Source organism: Myotis myotis, unplaced genomic scaffold, assembly GCF_014108235.1.
Source record: "Myotis myotis isolate mMyoMyo1 unplaced genomic scaffold, mMyoMyo1.p scaffold_m19_p_14, whole genome shotgun sequence".
NCBI lineage: Eukaryota > Metazoa > Chordata > Mammalia > Chiroptera > Vespertilionidae > Myotis > Myotis myotis.
Window position 1 is genome coordinate 37,421,534 of NW_023416318.1, and position 22,774 is coordinate 37,444,307.

General features: G+C 36.1%; 1 protein-coding gene across 5 annotated transcripts in view; it reads left to right on the plus strand.

Annotated features, from left to right (window-relative positions):
• The window catches only part of HEATR5B (HEAT repeat containing 5B), a 73,783-nt gene that overhangs the window by 10,839 nt on the left and 40,170 nt on the right, over nucleotides 1-22,774 (plus strand). For all 5 annotated transcript variants that reach the window (XR_004971882.1, XM_036334848.1, XM_036334851.1 and 2 more), the window contains 13 exons: nucleotides 1,490-1,647; nucleotides 2,581-2,830; nucleotides 5,440-5,595; nucleotides 6,071-6,321; nucleotides 7,840-7,951; nucleotides 8,165-8,317; nucleotides 8,928-9,027; nucleotides 9,361-9,470; nucleotides 10,558-10,721; nucleotides 11,461-11,636; nucleotides 16,236-16,341; nucleotides 17,855-18,045; nucleotides 19,037-19,196. Coding sequence is in view for 4 of the 5 variants with exons in the window: in XM_036334848.1 (XP_036190741.1) it covers nucleotides 1,490-1,647; nucleotides 2,581-2,830; nucleotides 5,440-5,595; nucleotides 6,071-6,321; nucleotides 7,840-7,951; nucleotides 8,165-8,317; nucleotides 8,928-9,027; nucleotides 9,361-9,470; nucleotides 10,558-10,721; nucleotides 11,461-11,636; nucleotides 16,236-16,341; nucleotides 17,855-18,045; nucleotides 19,037-19,196 (2,087 nt within the window). In the remaining variant the exon portion in view is untranslated. The remainder of the gene's footprint in view (nucleotides 1-1,489; nucleotides 1,648-2,580; nucleotides 2,831-5,439; nucleotides 5,596-6,070; nucleotides 6,322-7,839; nucleotides 7,952-8,164; nucleotides 8,318-8,927; nucleotides 9,028-9,360; nucleotides 9,471-10,557; nucleotides 10,722-11,460; nucleotides 11,637-16,235; nucleotides 16,342-17,854; nucleotides 18,046-19,036; nucleotides 19,197-22,774) is intronic.

Sequence of the window (22,774 nt, forward strand, 5' to 3'; positions counted from 1 at the left end):
GTGGATAGAGCGTCGGCCTGCAGACTGAGGGGTCCCGGGTTCGATTCCGATTAAGGGCATGTACCTTGGTTGTGGGCACATCCCCAGTAGAGGGTGTGCAGGAGGCAGCTGATCGATGTTTCTCTCTCATTGATGTTTCTAACTCTATCCCTCTCCCCTCCTCTCTGTAAAAAATCAATAAAATATATATTTAAAATAATAATAATAATAATTATGTCAGTCTGTGAATTAGATGATGACGATGACAGGTAACATTTTTTTAAGTGCTCTGTGCCAGGCATTGAATTAAGCATACAACAGAATTGTTTATTTAATCCTCACAAAAGACCTGTGAATTGTAAGTACTGTTGTTATTGCCATTTTATAAACAAGATATTTGAAGTTTAGAGAGATCATATAATTTTTGTTTAAGTGTTGTGTTAAGTGTCAGAGCTGAAATTTAAAATTCAGGCGGTTACATTCTAAAGCCTACATTCTTAATCATGAGCTCTATGTCTCTTCAGAATTTTTGTGAAGATTATATTCGCTACTATATGTGAAAGGACTTCATAAAATATGAACCTGTATACCAAAGATGGCCAGACAACTGTAATCCAGTGACTTTTTTTTAATCCTCACCCGAGATATATTTTTTCCTTTGATTTTTCAGACAGAGTGGAAGGGAAGGAGGAGGGGAATGGGGAGAGAGAGAAACATTGGTGTGAGAGAGACACATTGATTGGTTGCCCCTGCATGAGCCGTGACTGATTCGGGGATCGAACCTGCAACCAAGGTACGTGCCTTGACCAGGAATCGAACCAGAGACCCTTCGGTCCGCAGGCCAACGCTCTAACCCCGTGGTCGGCAAACTGCGGCTCGCGAGCCACATGTGGCTCTTTGGCCCCTTGAGTGTGGCTCTTCCTAAGCCTTAGGAGTACCCTAATTAAGTTAATAACAATGTACCTACCTATATTGTTTAAGTTTAAAAAATTTGGCTCTCAAAAGAAGTTTTAATCGTTGTATAGTTGATATTTGGCTCTGTTGACTAATGAGTTTGCCGACCACTGCTCTAACCCCTGAGAAAACCGGCTAGGGCTCCAGTGACATTGTAATGCATTGGTAACTGACGAAGTTTCTTTGTGTCCATCTCAGTTTTGGGAAGGAAGCTGTCTGTGATCAGTTAGTAGTATCTGCTGTGGGTATATGCTTTGTCCTTGTGTTACACATATTGAGGTTACATCTTTATTAGACTATTCTGTCATAGATTTATTGAATTGATTTTGATTTTTAGTTCTTTCTATTCTTAGCATTTTTGCTTCAAATTGAATTTATTTTTACAAGTACATTGTCAATTTTAAGAAAATAGGAAAATTCAATGGCCTTATCTCCTTTGTGGTAACTTAGGTATGCTTAAAAATAATTACTTGACTTTTCAAGCTAGATTATTAGAAAGTTTTATTTAACTTATAACAAACTATTTTGTTTATAATTTTACTTTTCATCCTGAAAGTAATGCGCCAGAATGTGAAGCGAGCGACATTTGATGAAGTCTTAGAACTCATGGCCACAGGATTTCTGCGCGGAGGGTCAGGTTTCTTAAAGAGTGGTGGAGAAATGTTAAAAGTTGGAGGGTCTGTTAATCGTGAAGTGAGAGTTGGAGTCACACAGGTTTGTAATACATGTATAAAAGAGTTCTGTTCATATCATTGTGAAAATTCATGGAGGACTCTTACTAAGTATAGTACACACACAGATTTTTAATGTCTGGTTTCTTTCAAAACATTTCTTTTACGAAATGAATGAAATACATTTAAACTCCAAATTGCATGCTTATATGGCAAGGTTAGATATTTAATGATATATGAATAAGCCTATGCCTACTATTTATATAAACATTTAAGAAAATTTTACTTTTTAGAAAATCAGATGTGAAATAATTCTGTTGTAATTTAAATGTTATTTAGGTAGCTTGAGACATTTAGATTTTAATTTTGATCACTGACCCTGTAGCTAAAAATATTGGTTAATACTTTGGGTTTTCATAAATTGTTAATCACCAATGTAATTCTGAAATTAAACCTGACTTAGAATTATAATTTTAAAATAATAACACCAAGTAAGATGTTATGGTTAATGATCTAATAATAATGCCTAATGAGATGAAATATTTCATTGTGATTTTAGTCAAAATCACTTCAACTATTTCTTTTTCCTGAAACAAGTGTAAATAGAAGTAACCATTTTTTATCTTGAAGTCAAAAGCAAGTGATTTGTAGCTCTAGGTCTGTATTTATTTAGTGTGTTAGGGTTTTCTTATTCCTATAACCTATTACCTTCTTCATAACCAGGATAAATTCAGCTTCCCTTTCATCCTTTACCACTCACTGTGTTCTTCACAAAGCTATTGTCTTAACTATGTCAGTCAAAGAGAATTCCTATACTAGAAGTACTAAAAATGTCTCATGTTTTAAATTCTCTGTATTTTAATCTCAAATATAATTTATTTGCATGCTGTTGTCACTTATTTCTGTGGTTGCTTTATCTGTAATTTCAGTTCATTTATAAACATGTATTTGAAGTTGTATCTTAATCTATTTATAGGCATATGTTGTTTTTGTCACAACATTGGGTGGTCAATGGTTGGAGCGTAGCTTTGCTACATTCTTATCCCACGTACTTGATCTGGTTTCTCATCCTCGGGCAACACAAACACATGTAGAGGCTGTGTACTCAAGACGATGTGTCTCCTTTATCCTGAGAGCTACCGTGGGCAGCTTGCTAGGTGAAAAAGCCCAGATTGCAGCTGCTAAAGAAATATGCCAAGCTATTGGAAAACAGATGAAAGTAGTAGGTAAGGATTGATGTAATAATGTTATTGATTGCCTTAGTCATTTAGTTCTTTTTTATTATTAATAAACTAGAGGCCTGGTGCATGAATTTGTGCACATTGAAAGAAAATTAATTAGAAGAAATATTTTAGAGGCTGGGGAAGGAATGCGGGAGGTTGGCTCCAGGGTGTGTCCGGCCCATCTCGCCCAGTCCCTCTTGGGGCTGATTGGGGCTGGCTGGCTGGGGAGGGACTATGGAAGGTTGGCCGGCTGCGGAGGGACTGTGTGAGGGCTCCAGGGTGTGTCCCGCCCATGTTACCCAGTCCCAATTGGCCAGACCCCAGCAGCAAGCTAACCTACCGGTTGGAGCTTCTGCCCCCTGGTGGTCAGTGCACGTTGGTTGGACACTTAGCATATTAGGCTTTTATATATATAGATACCAACATCTGATTTATTTATATATTTTTCTGGGTTGTATTTTAACAGTCATTTTATTGAGTACTCTTATTTGATATTAAAGCAACATAATTTTAGTGAAATAGTTTTTAAAGATTTTGGTAGCATGTTTATAAAATTAGGGTTTTTGTCTTATTTTAAGTACCTATACTGATTTTATAGCTCTCCTGGTACACAGCAGTATTACTTTGCTCTCTTTAAGGAATAATCAATGTGATTTTTGTGTTTGGAGCCTTTTATTTTATATACACATGTTGGTTTTTCCCCTCCCTTACTAGACTTAATATGAAGACTTGAGAAAAATAATTACAGCTGGCTTTAGCACATTATAGGATATATTGTGAAACCCCAGTAATTCATAATTAAAAGAAATCCTTTTCTAAGAAGTATCAAGTTTATAAATTTTTTAGTTTAACAAATAGTCTGAAATTCCAAAGCAGTACTTTAAGGTTTGAATAATCTATAATAATAAAAGCATAATATGCTAATTAGACCAGGCAACCTTCTGGACGAAGCTGTGGTGGTGGGGGCCGAGGCAGAGGCAGCCACTTCACCGAGGCAGAGGCAGCCGCTGCTGCGGCAGAGGCCGAGCCCCTTGCACATTTTGTGCATTGGCCTCTAGTGAGTGAGATAAAGTTCCTGCCTTTATGGAGCTTACAATTCGATTAGGAAATCAAAGCAAGTTAAATGTAAATTCTATAAGACAGTTTAGTTTTATCACTCTTGGTAATATACATTAACTTTAATCAGGCACATTATATTGCCTAATAGAGGTCCTTAGAAATAAGAATTTAATGAAAGATAATAATCAGTAATTTATATTTAGAGAAAATAATTTTATAAGTTTTATAAGTACACACAGTTTAGTTATAGTTTTTGTTGTTTATATCTTTGCAAACCATCTTTTAAATGTACAAGGCTAACTGAAAAATTATAAATTATGAATTAAAGGGTGCTTAAGTTAATGAGGTATACTAGTAGGTCTTTGGATATGTTAAAAGAGAATATATTCTAGGCGTACAACTTGAAAAATCTTTGTACATTGATTCATTGAAGAAATGTTTGAGTGCAGGAAATACTACCAAATTGTGGGAGGAAAATAGTGAACCAGATACAGAGAACTGCCTACCTGTTCAGGCAGCTTCTAGTTTGGTAATCAAAGGAAGAATCCATGCATTTCTAAGTCCAGAAATTGCTAAGAAGAAAAGAGCTATTTAATTAGAGTCCATAATGTTTTAATTTATTGTATTCTATTATTCTATATTCTATATTTTATAATTTAGTAATTCATAGTGAATGCAAAAAGAGTAAGAAAGTTTTACTGTCATTTATGAGTTATTAATCTTAAGGCCATAGTAGTCATTTGATTTAAAAATCCTAAAAGCTTAATTAAATATAATGCTATATATCTGGAATTTATGGGCCAGAATGTATTCTCAATTAGTAAATTCACAAGGGATTTACAGCTGTTCTATGTTAAATACATTCCAAGTCTAGTGGACATTAAAAGGTGATGGGAGGGGGCAGCAAAGTGAATGGGGACTTTGAGGAACATTCCACTAAGAAGTTCTAAAGCCTCTTTCCTTACATATTCACTTTCTGGTCAGTAATTTGATGATACTATCAATATATAGCAGCACTTGAAAATAGCAGTAATAATAGTAAGTAACAATAATAGCCACTAAAATTTATTAAATATGTATTGAGGGCAGCACTGTGTTAAATTCTTTATATGCACTGACTGATTGTAACAATACTCTTCAAGATAGGCACTTAACCCTTTCAGCAGAGGAGGAACTTGACCTAGGTAGGCTGAGTATCTTGCCCAGCGCCAGATAGCTAATATGACTGGGGAAACTGGGGTTTGAACCCAAGTCTTCTTTCTCTAGAGCCTGTGCTTTTGTACACTGTAGTTTGCTGCTGCTTACTAAAGTTAGGTCTTATCTTAGAAGCAGACAAAATATCTCAGTATATATGTATTAAAGCATTGTCGTGAAGTCATTAAATAATGTTTTTAGGTTACTTCACTATTATTTACATAAATTTTCTGCTGAGAAATAGCATACAGAATTCTAACACTCAGGCATCAAGTAGGATGATTTAAGAATATAATTATGTAGATCAAGAAAATTATATTTAACTCACGCTCATTGAGGACATGCTGCTGTGTTTCCAGAAGCAGTAGTGAATGACACTAGCAGTGAAAACAAGTCTGGAGCGGCAGACATCGCAGCCAGCCAGCACGTGATGGTCTGCGCCCTCCAGGAGCTGGGGAGCCTGGTGCAGAGCCTCAACGCCACTGCCTCCCCTCTAATTCAGGAAGCGTCTATAGGTATGATATCCACTTACCTGCAGAAATATTCTTTTACCATTTTTTAAAATCATAGTATAATCGATATTTCGCTCCTGGTTAGTTGCTTGTCATCAAATTAGCAGTTTAGATCATTTGGTACAAGTAGAGTTTTATTTAACTTAAAATTCACTGTGATAGTATTGAATTAAATAGTGAAATAAAGTTTGGGGAAACAAAAAAGTCATGGTAGTTTTTGACTAAAATTTGCTGAATACTTTCATTTAATTTTACATCCACATTTATATTTTATTGAATGTAATTATACTATGTTCTTTGTAGAAAATGTTCCTTTAAAGTATTTTGCTATTTATGAGGTAATGTATGTGTTTTTGGCAAAGTTCGGAAAGTATGTTTGAAGCCATAATAATTATGATTTTAATTATTGTACAGTCTTTTGTTCATGACATTGCTTGGCTTCATTAAAGAGTGATTTTTTGAGTGTTTTCTTTGTTAGGACTTTTGGAGACTGTGACTTCTGTGCTCCTTCATCCAAGTATGGCTGCTCGGCTCGCTGCTGCCTGGTGCTTGCGCTGTGTGGCTGTGGCATTGCCTTTCCAGTTGACACCATTTCTAGACAGGTGTGCAGAGCGGCTCAACAACCTGAAAACTTCACCAGAAGCCGTTAGTGGATACAGTTTTGCAATGGCTGCCCTGTTAGGTGGAGTCCATCAGTGTCCACTGGGCATTCCTCATGCCAAGGGAAAGGTAGGACAGAAATCCTAGACTTGCAAGTGTTTGTCATGTGGGCTTCAGTCTGTTGGAATACCTTCTGTGTTTACTGTTGAACGAGGTGATCAGAAGACAGACAACAGTTTTACTATGATATTATAAAATAAGTATTCTGCTAAAATGGAATTGACAGACTATAAAATTTGATATTTAATTATGACACAGGAATAACAAGTAACTTTTGTTTGGTTATAGTATCATTTTATAATTTATTTTAGAGAAAAACCATAAGTAATTAATATAATTTAGAAATCAAAGCTTTTCTTTCAGCTTTTAGAAATAAAAATTCACACTGCTGTATTAAAAGATGTCAAGAGAATATGCTAATATGCTATTGCCATTATTAAGCATTAGATAATAGAGTTGAATGGGTTTTTTTAAATCAGTTACTTTTCTTTCTTTTCCTTTCTACTAACCTCCTACTACCATCATGATTTTCTTCTCAGGAATATTTTTATAAATATTATTTGCAACTTTATATAGGCAGATTTGGGCTAGATTTTAACTTCTTTTTTTCTTCTTCTCAGTTATTAGGCCCATGACCTGTGAGTTCATTCCTTTGAGTTTCATAGTTACTATTTGAATCTAGGCTTCCTCCTCCCTTTGTCATACAATTGTGTCGTGGCTGATTATCCTTGATATCTTTTTCTCCCATCTCTTCCACACACTTTCATATTTCACATTGTTCAGAGTCCCTTAGGGTCTACCTAGTACTCAGACTCTGGCAAACTCTACCCATTCATTCTAATTTCTCACTGCTCTTAAGTCAGACTAGTCATCTTGCTTTCTTCAGTTTCCATGCCTTTGCTCATGCTAATCTCTTACTATAGAATTTCTCCCCTTTCTTGTTCATTCACCTGTACCAAACTTATCTATTTGTTTAGAGACCCAATTCATGTTCATCTCTTTCATGAAATCTCTTCAAAACTATTCAGTCTTTGGTAGCTTTTCTGACCACTACCACCTTTGTACTATTTGTCATTTAATTACATGCTACTTGTTACTTCCCATTTTTCCTTCGCCTTCTCTCTTTAACACTCTAAGCACTGTAAGGTTAGCTTAATTGTATTTGCATAATAGGACTTCAACAAACCTTTGAATATAGGATAATAGTACCAATAATAGTAGTTTTGTGGGTACATGGACCAGCACTGTTTTGAGTGCTTTGCTGTATGAACTTATTTAATCCTCAAAAGAGTGAAGTAGGCACTTCTCTTACTCCTGTTTTGCCAGTGAGGGACCTGAGAGAGGGAGGTTAATTTGTCCCAGGTCAGAAAGCAGGAAACAATAGGCAGACTGGCTCCACAACTCACTCTTAACCACTACGCTGTTCTGGGTCTCCTCAGAGTCATCAGTACAATTGGGTTTGAGTAGGTCTCAAAATTGCCTCTTTAAAAACATGTTAGCAGCAACAACAAAAAGGGACAGCTTTTGTCTTAATAAAGTATATTAGCTATGTATTTTCTTATTTGATTTCTTTAACTTTTTTTGCAGATGGTAGTTAGTATTGCTGAAGATCTCTTACGAACTGCTACCCAAAACAGCAGGCTGTCTTTACAGCGCACCCAAGCTGGATGGCTTTTACTTGGAGCACTTATGACTTTAGGTATAATGATATTGAAGTAGGATTTTTGTCTTATTCTATGACTGTCAGTAGACAATAAAGAAAATTTAAGGTATTAATGTTAGAGATAAAGATAGAGTGAAATGCTAGCTATTATTAAAGCTTGTGTGGGGCTCTTTTTAAAATTTTTTTATTGTAAAGTATGTCATATATGTATATACATGTATGATTTTGGATTTTCCTTTTCTCGGTTAGGACCATCTGTCGTTCGTTATCATCTACCGAAGATGTTGTTACTGTGGCGAAATGTTTTCCCTCGTTCTTTAAAGGAACTGGAGGCTGAGAAGGCCCGAGGCGATTCTTTTACCTGGCAGGTAACATTGGAAGGCCGTGCTGGAGCTTTATGTGGTAAGAACTGAAAAGGATGCACTTTCAGAATATTTTTTTATTACTAAAATATTTGTGAAGTGAAGGAAAAGAACTACTTAAAATTTTTATTTTAATATGTAGTAAATTTGTAATATAAACTTATATGTAAGTTTACTATATAATCTAAAGTTGGTAGACCTTTAGATTTAGAAAGAAATTTTGTAAATAATGTACACCAGTTTGCTAATTATGAGATAACAAGGGACCCAGTGCACAAATTCATGCACCTTGAAAGAAACTGTATTGAAGTACTGTAAATTTGTCAGTACACCGTGTCCACTCTTGGTTCTGTCTGGAAACTTCTTTCTTTGTAGTCATCTAGATTCATGTTGGGTTATAGATTTCTGAATTCCTACTCACAGAAATCTCCCTAAAAGTTATCTTCCCTCACTCCGTTTCTGCTGCCCACCCTTCTAGCCTTTTCTAATGATTTTTCTCTATAGTTGCAATTGGTTCTTCTTTTGGTTTTACCTGGTTTTAGAACTTTATATTTTATAATAAGAATTGTAGGTACCTTTATATAATTTTATAAATTTATTTATCCTCACAAAAACTGCTGCAAATCTGTCCTTTTGAAAATTTTATCTAGCAATGAGGAGTTTTGTTGCACATTGTCCTGAACTCCTAACTGAAGATGTGATTAGAAAATTGATGACCCCTATTGAATGTGCCATGACTATGATGTCGCAGTAAGTAAACAATCATGACAATTTCCAATTTCACATATTGATACATAGTCATGTTTTGTACTTACTTCTCTCTAGTATCATATAGGAAACACATAAAACTTTATTTTTATAAAATGACTTTTAAAATTGCAGTAATGATATATATTGAAATAAAATTGTACTTTATAATGTTTCTGTTACTAACAGTAAAGTTGACAAAATAAACTGAATGAAAACCTAATACTTATTGAAGTACTGTAAATTTGTCAGTACAGTGATACATTGCTGAAAAAAATGGTTATAAGTAATACTTATTCTAATAAGATGATACTAACCATACTTTTGATATTTTAGTATTCCATCTGTAATTAAAGCTCATGGAGCTCATCTGAAAGCTAGTGCTGCAATGGTCCGTTTAAGACTGTATGATATCTTGGCTTTATTACCTCCAAAAACTTATGAAGGTAAATATGATTTGCGGTAGCTAATAAAAGTTTTTCTTTCTTTTTTAAAAAATATTTCTTTTTTTTTTACTTCAGAGAGGAAGGGAGAAGGATAGATAAAAACATCAATGAGGAGAGAATGATTGACCAGCTGACTCTTGCACGTCCCCTACTGGGGACCAAGCCTGCAACTCAGGCATGTGCCCTGACTGGGAATCAAACCCGGACCTCCTGGGTCATAGGTCGATGCTCAACCACTTAGCCACACTGACTGGGCTAATAAAAGTTTTTTAATGTCCCTTTCCGGTTCTTAGAGTTCTGACCATGGCTCTTCCACTGACTTACTCTGCAGAGGCAGACAACCATTTTCCTTTTCTTCATATAGACTATGAACACAGCATTTACTGTGCTCCTGGCCCCTTTATGAGCCCTTTACAGGTATTAACATCTTCAACTCTAACCTCAACCTTATGAGGTGATTAACTCTATTTTATAAAATGAAGAATCTTAGGTACATATAGGTAATATAACTTGCCCAAATCTGAGAGCTAGTAAGTGGCAGAGGTTGGATTCAAACCCAGCTGGCTCATCTTTGAAGTCTATGCTTTTAATAACTATCCTAATCTACCTCATATATATTACAAAATTTCCAATAATGTAGGAATCTGGAGGTAAACTAGTAATGAACTTGACAGAAATTAAATATAATTTAAAACGTTAATGCTAAAATAAGTCATTGATTTGTTTCTAGTTCAACCATGCCCAAGAATTTTGACATGCTCTGGTTTAGTGTTTGTATATCATTGGATAATTAATAAAATAATAATCATATCATATTTAATATATTTAAAATGAACAATCTTTTCTCTATTTGAGTTTTTTTGGTTACTTTAAATAATTAGGGCTAAAAGGCAAAATACAATAGTAAAAAAGGAAATACCATTATTGTATATTAAAAACAGCATTGAAATAGTTAATGCATATTTTTTTAATAGGAAATAGGAACTTTATTATTTATTTCTGTTGAACATGTTGCTATTCTTTGTGGGCAATGATTGTGATTTTCTTCAAAATTCTTCTTAATCTGATCTGAAGTTCTGTGTTTCAGGGTCTTTCAATGCACTTCTTAGAGAACTGGTGGCAGAATTCACTTTGACTGACAATTCAGCCAACACAACTACTTCACTCCTCAGATCCCTCTGTCACTATGATGATAGTGTTCTTCTTGGCTCCTGGCTGCAAGAAACTGATCATAAATCAATTGAAGACCAGGTAGTAAACCATACAGGGAACTGAAACACTTGCTTAATTGAACATGGTGGTTTTCACTTACACCATTTTATTATTACACCTTGTCACTTAAAAAGAAAATATTGTAGACTAGGGTTTAATTTTCATTGAGTTTTTTTAGACATGTAAAGATGGCTTCCTGGTGGTAAACAAATAGTGAAAACAGGTAAACAGCAATAGTTAGAATTTGGTGAATTCTTTTTATTCAATATTCTTTATATTTAGATACCCTGTGGTGTCTATGGCCAAAACCAGTTTTAGCTGGATTTTTTATTATTGGTGTTTTGTTTTGTTTTAGTTTGTTTTCTGACAGGTTGGAGAGGAATGGGAGTTAGTAGGTTGAGCATTTAGAACTGTTTTGCCCATTGAATACATTACCTCGTATTTACTTTTAAAAGGAGTTACTAAAGCCTCTTTTAAAGAAATTTTTGTGGGTTTAAGTGCCTTTGCTTTGCTTTGCACATTTTAAGGTGGGTAGCATAAACATGTTTTAGAATGAACAATCTTTTTCTTAAATTTATAAAAGGTGTTACTGATGGCTTTTTTAAAAGGCCAAATTATATTTTTACCTATTTAAAATTTTTTAAACTCAATCATTCTGTTCTTCTTTGTTTTATTATGTTTTCTCCTTCCTCACCTGTTCTATTCTTCATGCCCAGTTCTTAGTAAGTGAATTTCCTAAAGTAGATTTTTGAATGATTTTCATGTCATTCTTTTACAGCTCCAGCCAAACAGTGCATCCGGAAGTGGGGCTCTGGAGCATGACCCATCCTCCATTTATTTACGAATACCTGCTGGAGAAGCTGTGCCTGGTCCTCTTCCTCTCGGAGTTTCAGTCATTGATGCTTCCGTGGCTCTTTTTGGTGTAGTGTTTCCTCATGTTTCTTATAAACACCGGTTAGTATAAAGTCAATCAGGTCATTTTATGTAAATTATATCCAAACTATAGATTTTCCTATCCCAGTTAACTCTGCAGTAGGGTGTATTACTGGTAAAACATTAAACTTATACATTTAATAACATAAGGAATACATACATGATTTAAAAAATTGCATGCAAAAATATTCCACATAATTTGAAACTGTTTTTAAGATTTGGCTCTGTGTACTAGCATCTGGTATCCATTATAATAGTTCACCATTTTATAAGTAGGTTTTGATTATATCTTTAATTAAGGGCATCGGTTTGGTAAGTCTTTTGTTTGTGTTACTGAAGGAATAGTCCCCAATAACATTTGTCTGTTTGATGATCCAAGTCTAGAACTTGGGAAACTAAGGTAACTGGTTCTTTTTCTAATAGGACCTTTTGGTTTGCTATATTCTATGTCCTCAATCGCCATCCCTAAATTTAGTAGGCATTTTAAATACATATATGGTCATTTTCCCAAAAGGAAGACAGAAAATGAATTAATGCAAAACTTTCACAGATAATTTACTTTACAAATATGCCTTAAAAATATTATTATGGAAACCAAGATGGCAACATAGGTAAACACTGGAAATTGCTGCCTCACACAACCACTTCAAAAACACAACTAAAAGACAAAACGGACATCATCCAGAACCACAGGAAGACTGGCCTAGTGGAAATTCTACAACTAGAAGGAAAGAGAAAAGCACACTGAGACTCAGAGGTGTGGAAATAAAGTGCAGAGGTACGGAGGCACATGTGGAAAGGACTGGCAACTGAGGACGCAGCTGTCTTTTTCATTCGGAAGGGAGACACAAGCTCCCAACTGCTCAGAACGCCAGTTCCCGGCGAGTCTCTGGGGACCCAGACTCATACAGGGAGAAACTGGACTCTCTGGCATCGGGCAGAACTTGAGGGCGGCTTTCTCTCAGAGGTGCTTGCAGCGATTACCGCAGTGAGACCCAGGGCCTCTTAGGGCAGGGCTGAGGATTAGCCATAGCTGTTTGCTCCGCCCTGTTGATTCCCTGAGACCCCACCCCACCCAAGCTGTGTGCAGAGGCTTCTGCATATGAGTGCCCTGGCCCTTTGCAATATGAAATTACTTAACTAACTGCAGCTGGGTCAGAGAGACCCAGAACATCCAAAAGAAGGCCCAAGGCCCCACAGCAGCTTGCATTGCTTCACAGCTGGGCCACATCTGGGCACCTCCAAACCCCAAACAAAGAAGAGGAATCTGCAGATCTCTCCGTAGCTCCTGCTGGGTGGCCTCAGGCAGAGTCTAAATTAGCACCTCCTTAGAGATCCAAGAGCCAGTGTACCCAGTGGTCAGAGTGGGACCATCCAGATTACAACTCCTCAGATCCATAAGGGACACACTCAGGGGGCAGACTCAGTGAGCACCAAAGCCCCACTGAAGCAAGTCTTGCCCCATAAGGGTGTCTCCAGCACAGAACTTCTCCCACCATAGACACAGCTGATTCTCACAGCCAATTGACCTGGAAGTCAATTCCTCCCAGTGATACCAACTACAGTCAAGGCTTAACTACCATAAGACTGTGCACAAAGCCCACAAGGGGGTGCATCAAGAGTGTCTACCGCAGGTAATTGGGGAGGCTGAGCCACTGGGCCCTATAGGACACCTAGCACACAAAGCCACTCTACCAACACAGGGAAGCATAAAAAATGCAGAGACAAAGAAACAGGTCACAAATGACAGAAATGGAGGAAAGCAAACTACTGAATATAGAGTTCAAAACCACACAAGGTTTTTCAAGAATTTTCTAGAAACCGCCGATAAATTTAGTCAGATCCTCCATAAATCTAGTGAGACCCTCGAGGATATGAAAAAGGACCAACTAGAAATTAAGCATACACTGACTGAAATAAAAAATATTATATAGAGATCCAACAACAGACAAGAGGATCCCAAGAATCAAGTCAAATATATGAAATACGAAGAAGCAAAAAATGCCCAACCGGAAAAACAAAAGGAAAAAATAATCCAAAAATATGAAGATAATGTAAGGTGCCTCTGGGACAACTTCATGAGTACCAACATCTGAATTATAGGGGTGCCAAAAGAAGAGAGAGCAAGATATTAAAAACCTATTTGAAGAAATAATGACAGAAAACTTTCCCTACCTGGTGAAAGAAATAGACTTACAAGTCCAGGATGCTCAGAGAACCCCAAACAAAAGGAATCCAAAGAGGACCACACCAAGACACATCATAATTAAAATGCCAAGAGCAAAAGACAAAGAGAATCTTAAAAGCAGCAAGAGAAAAGCAGTTAGTTACCTACAAGGGAGTATCCATACGACTGTCAGCTGATTTCTCAATAGAAACTATGCAGGCCAGAAGTGAGTGGCAAGAAATATTCAAAGTGATGAATACCAAGAACCTACAACCAAGATTACTTTACCCAGCAAAGCTATCATTCAGAATTGAAGGTCAGATAAAGAGCTTCACAGATAAGAAAAAGCTAAAGGAGTTCATCACCACCAAAACAGTACTATATGAAATGCTGAAAGGTATCCTTTAAGAAGAGGAAGAAGAAGAAAAAGATAAAGGTAAAAATTATGAACAACAAATACATATCAACAAGTGAATCTAAAAATCAAGTGAATAAATAATTTGATGAATAGAATAAACTGGTGAATATATTTTAAATAATTTAAAAAATATTATTATATGTAAAAGATAACACAAATGTTATCTTTTTAAAAATGTTGGTTACTTGGTTAATTGCTTTTTAAAATGAGTGGAAATTTTTAAATATGAAATTTTACTTTACCCAGATGATCTTTAAGAACAATTGGTTGCCATAAAAATGTTAAAGAACTTTAAATGTAAAGGAATTTTATAAAGTATCTACTTTAGTGTCCTTGTTTTAATCTAAGGAAATCCAGCTCTAAGACTTTATGATTTCTTTAAAGTAATCCAACTAGTTATGGGAGCTAGAACCCAGAAATATTTTAATTATAGCCAAACACTTTTGTGGAACAAGGTTATGTATAAATAGATAAATTCTTTTAAAGTATAATAAATAACAAATATTCAGTGATTGAGGAATAAATAATGACAGGCTGGAATACTTTTTACAGATATCAGAAAATACTCATTATGCAATATAAATGAAAAAAAGTAAAATAAAGGGCAAGAAGTCATCTCAGTTTGGCATTTTAAAATACATAAAAATGTACATGTATTTACATAAGAATAAGACCTAAAAGAAAATGAATGTACCCAGGGGTAAGTGGTTATTTCTGGGTAATTAGTTTTTGTTAATAGTTTTCAAATTAAATTAAATGAATATTTTATAAGGAAAGATATTTTTAAAATACGCTTTTTTAAAAAGTTAAGCATCCGAGGTCAGGTACAGGCAAATGATGCTTAACAGTAATGTTGGAGACCATGTGTGTCTTCTTATGTGTGACCTTAAAGCACTGTGAGTAATGCCCTGCCTTTTCACCCATCGATAGAATGGGAATCTGTGTCAGAGCAAGTGTGGAAGTAGTCAGTGTTAGTCCCCAGTAGTTCTCACTGGAGTTCCCATAGGAGGCAGGAATTCTGTGATTTTTTTTAAAAAAAATATATGTTATTGACTTTTTACAGAGAGGAAGGGAGAGGGATAGAGAGTTAGAAACATCGATGAGAGAGAGAAACATCCATCAGTGCCTCCTGCACACTCCTACTGGGTATGTGCCCACAACCAAGGTACATGCCCTTGGCCAGAATCAAATCTGGGACCCTTGAGTCTGCAGGCCGACGCTCCATCCACTGAGCCAAACCGGCCAGGGCCTGTGATTTTTGAAGGGTGCTTTGACCCAAGATCCATGTCCTATTGTAAATTGAGCTTAAATCCTTATAGTGTCCTTAGGGAGATTTTGATTTCCTACTTTAGGTCATAGTTACCTTAGAACTAAATCCATTTCTCTAGATTCCTTTGCCCAACCCCATTTTTTTTTTTTTTTAGAAGAATCTGAAATGATCTCATTCTCTTTTATCAGAATAGTCTCAAATGACTGTGATTGATTTATTTTTGTTAGCTGTCTCATTTAAAAATGTTGGAAAGAATAAAAATCTAACTCACTTCTGTTTTTTTACATTAAAAAAATTGACCGAAGCTAAATCTTTGTTAAAAAAATCTCCCTATTAGATTCTAAGGATAGGGCATGAGGTACTATTTTCTTCTGAGAGTATTTTTTAAAACTGTACCACAATTTTTTATTTTCAGCTTAAAAATCTTCCACACAGGTGCATAATCAATCATTGTTACTCTATTCAAGAAAACCTGAGCACCTACTATATGCCATACACTTTTTTGGATACTGGTGTTCATGTTAAAAGCCATTTTCCTGGTTGATACTTAATATTCAGTCTCTTTTCTTGTTTCAGTTGATAGCCATCTGTCCATAGACTAATTCAGACGGAAGAGATCTGATTGGACCAGCTGTGGGAATGAGATAGAAATGAGATAGCTTGAGGCATCATTTGTTAAACAATTAGGTCATACTTTTCTTATCTCTGATTTCTTGACCATATTTGAGTAAAAAGTGTTGTTAATTTGCTCTTATTCTATTATAGACTGCAGATGTTGGATCACTTTGCTGAATGTGTTAAACAAGCCAAAGGTGTCCGCCAGCAGGCTGTGCAGCTTAATATTTTTACTGCTGTTCTTAGTGCACTAAAGGTATTTACTTTAAAACATAATAAATATTCTGAACTATGATTTTAATTAATGCCTTTAACAAGGCAGGCATACTAGATTATTGTGATGTTTGAAAGTATATCCCATGATAACTATGTTTTATATTAGTTGAGTTAAATTACTAGAAATTTTATATTAGGCTCATTGTAATTAATGAGTATTTTATATTTTAGTAATGTTACTCTTTCAGTTTGACCCCTGAGACTTTACAAATGCCAGTAGTTCAGACAGTCGAAATTTTCAAAAATGTCTGGCTGATGAAATCTAATATTCTGCTGAAAGTTAACAAGATGAAACTTAAATTTGATTTGTGGTTTAGACCATAAATCAGGAGAGGTTGTGTTATATAGTTGAAAAAATTCTGCATTTAGAGGTTGTGTTCTGGTTTTGCATAATACTTGGTTTATGTCTTTGTGTAATTTATTTAGTCTTCTTTTAACATCAGTTTCTACACGTATAAAGTGAAATGACTATTGCTTTGTCTCTCAGAGTTTGTTACTGTATTTTGCAGCCTGCAGCCTCTAATGATGTATTTGAAAACTTCTTATATTATTTAGCACTGAGTTAATTATTTGAAAACTTACTATATTATTTAGCACTGAGTTAATTATAAGGTATTACTATTTTAAAGTGAAATAGCAACAAGTACAACTGTTTAAATAGGCATGAAGTAAATCATGTTTCATAAACATCAGGGAAAGGGGATACAGGCATTGGTAGAAATATAGATTTGTGCCATTTACATAACTGTTAGTATATGCCATTCTTAAAGATTGTCAACTAATACTAACATCTGAGTTTTTTAAAACACAAGTGGGGTGGTCATGGTCTTCCTCAGTGGTTGGGAAGCTAGTGAACCAACTGTAATATTTCTGTACAGTATTCTTTTCTATATAGGTATGCTCGCTAAAGCCTTTGCTGTAGTAACATTTTCCCCAGGTACCATAACTTGGATTTTTGGTCTCAATGAGTAAATTAAGTTCCAGGACAGGAGGTATAGCTAGAACAGAAGTATTAACATTTGGAATGATGAACAAGCTATCTCAACATTCAGTTACTGGTTATTACCTAATTTAGCCTTTAGATATATAATTGGAGGTACTCTTTGTGACATAATTATCTTCTCTAGAATTTTTATATAAATGAATCAAAGTTTCCTACTCATTAGGCCTTCCTTAAAGTTATAATGATAAATTTCAATCAGTTGAATAACAGTTAATTTAATAATACAGTGTTTTTATATATAAAAACAACTCCCAAGGATTGTTGGTTTTAGGGCCCATGAACTGTAACTATGTTGTGTATCTGTATCATGTTTTGAATCATGTTTAGGAAAGTAGTTACCACTAATTTAACAGGTATCTATATGTTATATGCACTGGAAAGATGAAGAAAATAATGTCTGAAGATATATGTATATTTTCAAAGATTATGCACATTTAAAAATTTTATTTAATGTGAATTATGACTTGCCTTTAAAACAAATTAACCATAGGGCCTGGCTGAGAATAAAAGTACTTTAGGACCCGAGGAAGTACGTAAATCCGCTCTTACACTGGTTATGGGCGCTCTTGACAACCCCAACCCCATCTTACGATGTGCAGCAGGGGAAGCTCTTGGAAGAATGGCTCAGGTGGTTGGAGAAGCAACTTTTATTGCTAGAATGGCCCAATATAGCTTTGACAAGTAAGTGAGACTCTTTACCAACAAGTAAGTTTCTTTCATAGGTAAAGATGTCTTTTTAGATGTCTAGTAATTACTAATAAGTAATTATTATCTGGGCTGTATGTTTTCCAAATGGTATAGCATGTGACAATATTTTGTGATTTTTCTCATAATGGCCTTCATTTTTATTTCAATAATTGATTAAAGTCTAGAATCCAGCTAGGTTGTAATATGCTAAGTGCTTTCAATGTGGTGAGGGCTTCAGTTTCAACTCTTGAATGTTACGTAATGGAATCAAGAAGAATGCTAATAGGATGTCTCTGAGTTATGTCTACTCTGCTCTGAGGAGGTGCTCTGAAGTCCTTTTCTCTTCACCACTGCTCTCCTCTCCCCCTGCCATTATTTTTTCTATTAATTACCCACTTTTAAAAATGAGTCATTCTTTTTCTAACTGCTGCTAAGTGTATCTCTGAAATTATCCCTGAAACAGAGGAGAAAATTACCATTAGGTTTTAAGGATTTCTTTTAATATTAATTAAAAACAATTACCTCAGAGTTCCAAATAAATATGATTAAAATGATAATGTGCAGTTATTGTTGACTGTTCGTTGTTAATCAGGTACTTAAGTAGAGAAGTTGAAAATCAGTAGTGGTCAAGAATCAATATTTGAGTTATATAAATTAATCATTCTTAGCTATTACTGTATTTTAAGTACTAATTATACCAAACTATGTAATAATCATTAGTGGGAGAGGGAGGTGTGGAAGCAGTGGTTGTGAGCAATAGTTCTGAAAAGCTGTAGTTCCTCTTCACATTTTCTATTCAGTGAAATATATCACTTTAACCAACTATTTTAAATTTAGTAACTTGTTTGGGAGTGGAGAGAGAAAGTAATCATGATTGTAGTCTTTCATGATTTCCATAATAAATCCTTTTTATTGTGTGGCTATAAGCTTGTTATTGCCACAGGGAAATAGAAAACCAACCCCTGAAGAATACTTTTTTTCCCAGGTTGAAATCGGCTCGAGATGTTGTATCCAGAACTGGGCATTCATTGGCTCTGGGCTGTTTGCATCGTTATGTTGGTGGTATCGGCTCAGGACAACATCTGAAGACCAGTGTCAGCATTTTATTGGCTCTAGCACAAGATGGAACATCCTCTGAAGTCCAGGTATAATATTGATTTTACTCATTATAAAATGTTTGAATAATAGTGTTAAGAAAATGATTTGCTGTATAAAATTGTAATCATTCTAATAGGTTGGTAGAAAAAATGTATTAGGATCATTTTTTGTCATTTTGTTTTATGGAACAGCATATAACAGGATTTTGTTTTTTAACCTAATCTTAAAACTGTATTATTTTGGGAATTCAACCCATTCCACATACATTCCTTTAAACGTATTTTCTTGTTGTTATTTATCATCCATTGTATTTGTTTTCTCTTTTTTTGCATTTTCTTACCTTTATTAGATCTTTTATTTATTTATTTATTTTTAAATATCCAGCCTTCTCTCTCTCCCCTAATACCCCAACCCAGGTCCAGGGTTATTGGTTGAATTTTCAAGTGTACTCTGAATTTTTTGTTTGTTTACAAATACAAATAGAATTAACTACATTGAGAGTCAAGAACTTCTGTATGCAAAGATGTACTGCATTCTTGATTTACCACTTCACATTGAAGCACCTGAAAATATTAATAATATATAAATGCATTAGCATCCAACTTGCCAGCCTCATATTGAGACTCACAAGTTCATTTTTTTTTTTAATTAAATCTTTATTGTTCAGATTATTACATTTGTTCCTCTTTTTTCCCCCCCATAACTCCCCTTCTCCCAGTTCCTGCCCCACCCTCCGCCCTCACTCCCCACCCACTGTCCTCATCCATAGGTGCACGATTTTTGTCCAGTCTCTTCCCGCACCTCCCACACCCCTTTCCCCCCCAAGAATAGTCAGTCCATTCCCTTTCTATGTCCCTGATTCTATTATAATCACCAGTTCATTCTGTTCATCAGATTATTTATTCACTTGATTCTTAGATTCACTTGTTGATAGATGCATATTTGTTGTTCATAATTTGTATCTTTACCTTTTTCTTCCTCTTCCTCTTCTTAAAGGATACCTTTCAGCATTTCATATAATCCTGGTTTGGTGGTGATGAACTCCTTTAGCTTTTCCTTATCTGTGAAGCTCTTTATCTGACCTTCAATTCTGAATGATAGCTTTGCTGGATAAAGTAATCTTGGTTGTAGGTTCTTGGTATTCATCACTTTGAATATTTCTTGCCACTCCCTTCTGGCCTGCAAAGTTTCTGTTGAGAAATCATCTGACAGTCGTATGGGTATTCCCTTGTAGGTAACTGAGTTTCTTTCTCTTGCTGTTTTTAAGATTCTCTCTTTATCTTTTGCTCTTGGCATTTTAATTATGATGTGTCTTGGTGTGGTCCTCTTTGGATTCCTTTTGTTTGGGGTTCTCCGCGCTTCTTGGACCTGTAAGTCCATTTCTTTCACCAGGTGGGGGAAGTTTTCTGTCATTATTTCTTCAAATAGGTTTTCAGTATCTTGCTCTCTCTCATCTTCTGGCACCCCTATAATTCTGATGTTGGTACGCTTGAAGCTGTCCCAGAGGCTCCTTACACTATCCTCGCATTTTTGGATTCTTTTTTCATTTTGCTTTTCCGGTTGGGTGTTTTTGCTTCCTCGCATTTCAAATCATTGACTTGATTCTTGCGCTCCTCTGGTCTGCTGTCTGTATAATATTCGTTATTTCAGTCCGTGTATGCTTAATTTCTAGTTGGTTCCCCAATATAACATCGAGGGTCTCATTAGTTTTCTTGTAGATCTCATTAAGTTTATCGGCGGCTTCTAAACAGTTCTTGAGAGACCTTAAAAGTGTGGTTCTGAACTCTATATCTTCCATTGACAATTTTGTCCTGTTTCTTTGTCTCCGCATTTTGTTATGCTTCGTTGGTGCACCCCCTAGTGGTCTTTGTGCGCAGTCTTATAGTTAAACCTTGATTATTGTAGCTAATACCAGGGAGGGTTTGACCTCCAGGCCAAGTGGCTATGAGAATCAGCTGTTTCTGCAGTGAGAGAACTTCTGTCCTCTAGGGAGGTGCTAATCTAGCCTTTGCCTGAGGCTATCCAGCAAATGCCTCTGTGCAGGGCTTGGGCGGGGCGGGTCGCACAGGATCAACAGGGTGGGCCGGAGAGAGCAGTTATGGCAGCTCTCAGTCCTGTCCCCAGGGGCTCTGCCTCTCTGAGTCCCAGCACCCGCTGCAAAGCTCAGAGAGAAAGCTGCACTCGCTCTGACCGAAGCCAGACAGTCCCGCTTCTCCCGTTTGAGTCTGGGTCCCTAAAGACTCGCCCGTATCTGGAGCTCAGAGTCTGCGACTCCCTCCCGATTGAAAACGCCAACCGCGCCCTCCGCCGCCAGCCCGCTCCGCGCACTCCGCACCTCAGAATTTGACTTCAGCACTGCGCCTCCTCTGAGTGTCCGTATGCGTTTCTCTTTCCTCCTAGTTGTAGGACTTCCACTCAGCCAGCGTTCCTGTGGTTCTGGGTGATGTCCGTTCCGTTTTTTAGTTTCACTTTTGAAGTAGTTGTTCAAAGCAGCAAACTCCGGTGTTAACCTATGCCGCCATCTTGGTTCTCAACTTTGAGACTCACAAGTTCAATTTTTATTACTACTTGCCATTAGTTTGTTGAGATGATGAATGAGTTCCTTTAGGATTAGATAAAAGACACTAAATCCACTCTTCCCAAACGAGTTATTAAATTTAAACTAGTCTATAGGTTTAGTTTGCCTTAGACTTCTTGGTAAAGGTTTCTAGCTATGTAAAGCACAAAATTCCCAAAAGTGTTAAAAATAAAAATCAAGTAATCTTGTTCCTTAAGAGGTGCCACACTACTTTTTTAATGCAGTTTTATACTAGTTTGGAAGAAAAATTATTTTACCCAGGCGGTTGCTGCTTGTTTTATTTATGTCAAAAAGTAGGTGCTACTGCCCTGGCTGGGTGGCTCAGTTGGTTGGAGCAACGTCCAGTATACCAAAAGGTTGTGAGTTTAATTCCTGGTCAGGGCACATTCGTGAGGCAACCAGTCGATGTTTCTCTCTCACATGGAGACGTTTTTTTCTCTCTTTCTCCCCCCTCCTCTCTAAAATCAATAAAAACATATCTGTGGTTAAGGATTTAAAAAAGAGAGAATAGCCCTAACCGATTTGGCTCAGTGGATGGACCATCAGCCTGCGGACTGAAGGGTCCCAGGTTCGATTCCAGTCAAGGGCGTGTACCTTGATTGCGGGCATATCCCCAGTTAGGGGTGTGCAGGAGGCAGCTGGTCGATGTTTCTCTCTCATCGATGTTTCTAACTATCCCTCTCCCTTCCTCTGTGTAAAAAATCAATAAAATATATTTAAAAAAACTTTTTTTTAAAAAAAAGAGAGTATAGGTCAGCCGTGGGCAAACAATGGCCCGCGGGCCGGATCCGGCCCATTTGAAATGAATAAAACTAAAAAAAAAAAGACCGTACCCTTTTATGTAATGATGTTTACTTTGAATTTATATTAGTTCACACAAACACTCCATCCATGCTTTCGTTCCGGCCCTCCGGTCCAGTTTAAGAATCCATTGTGGCCCTCGAGTCAAAAAGTTTGCCCACCCCTGGTATAGGTGCTAGTTATCTTCCTTCTTTTATCTTCACCATTTTCTCAGTCCTCTTTTGCTTTAATTTTTTAAAACCAAAC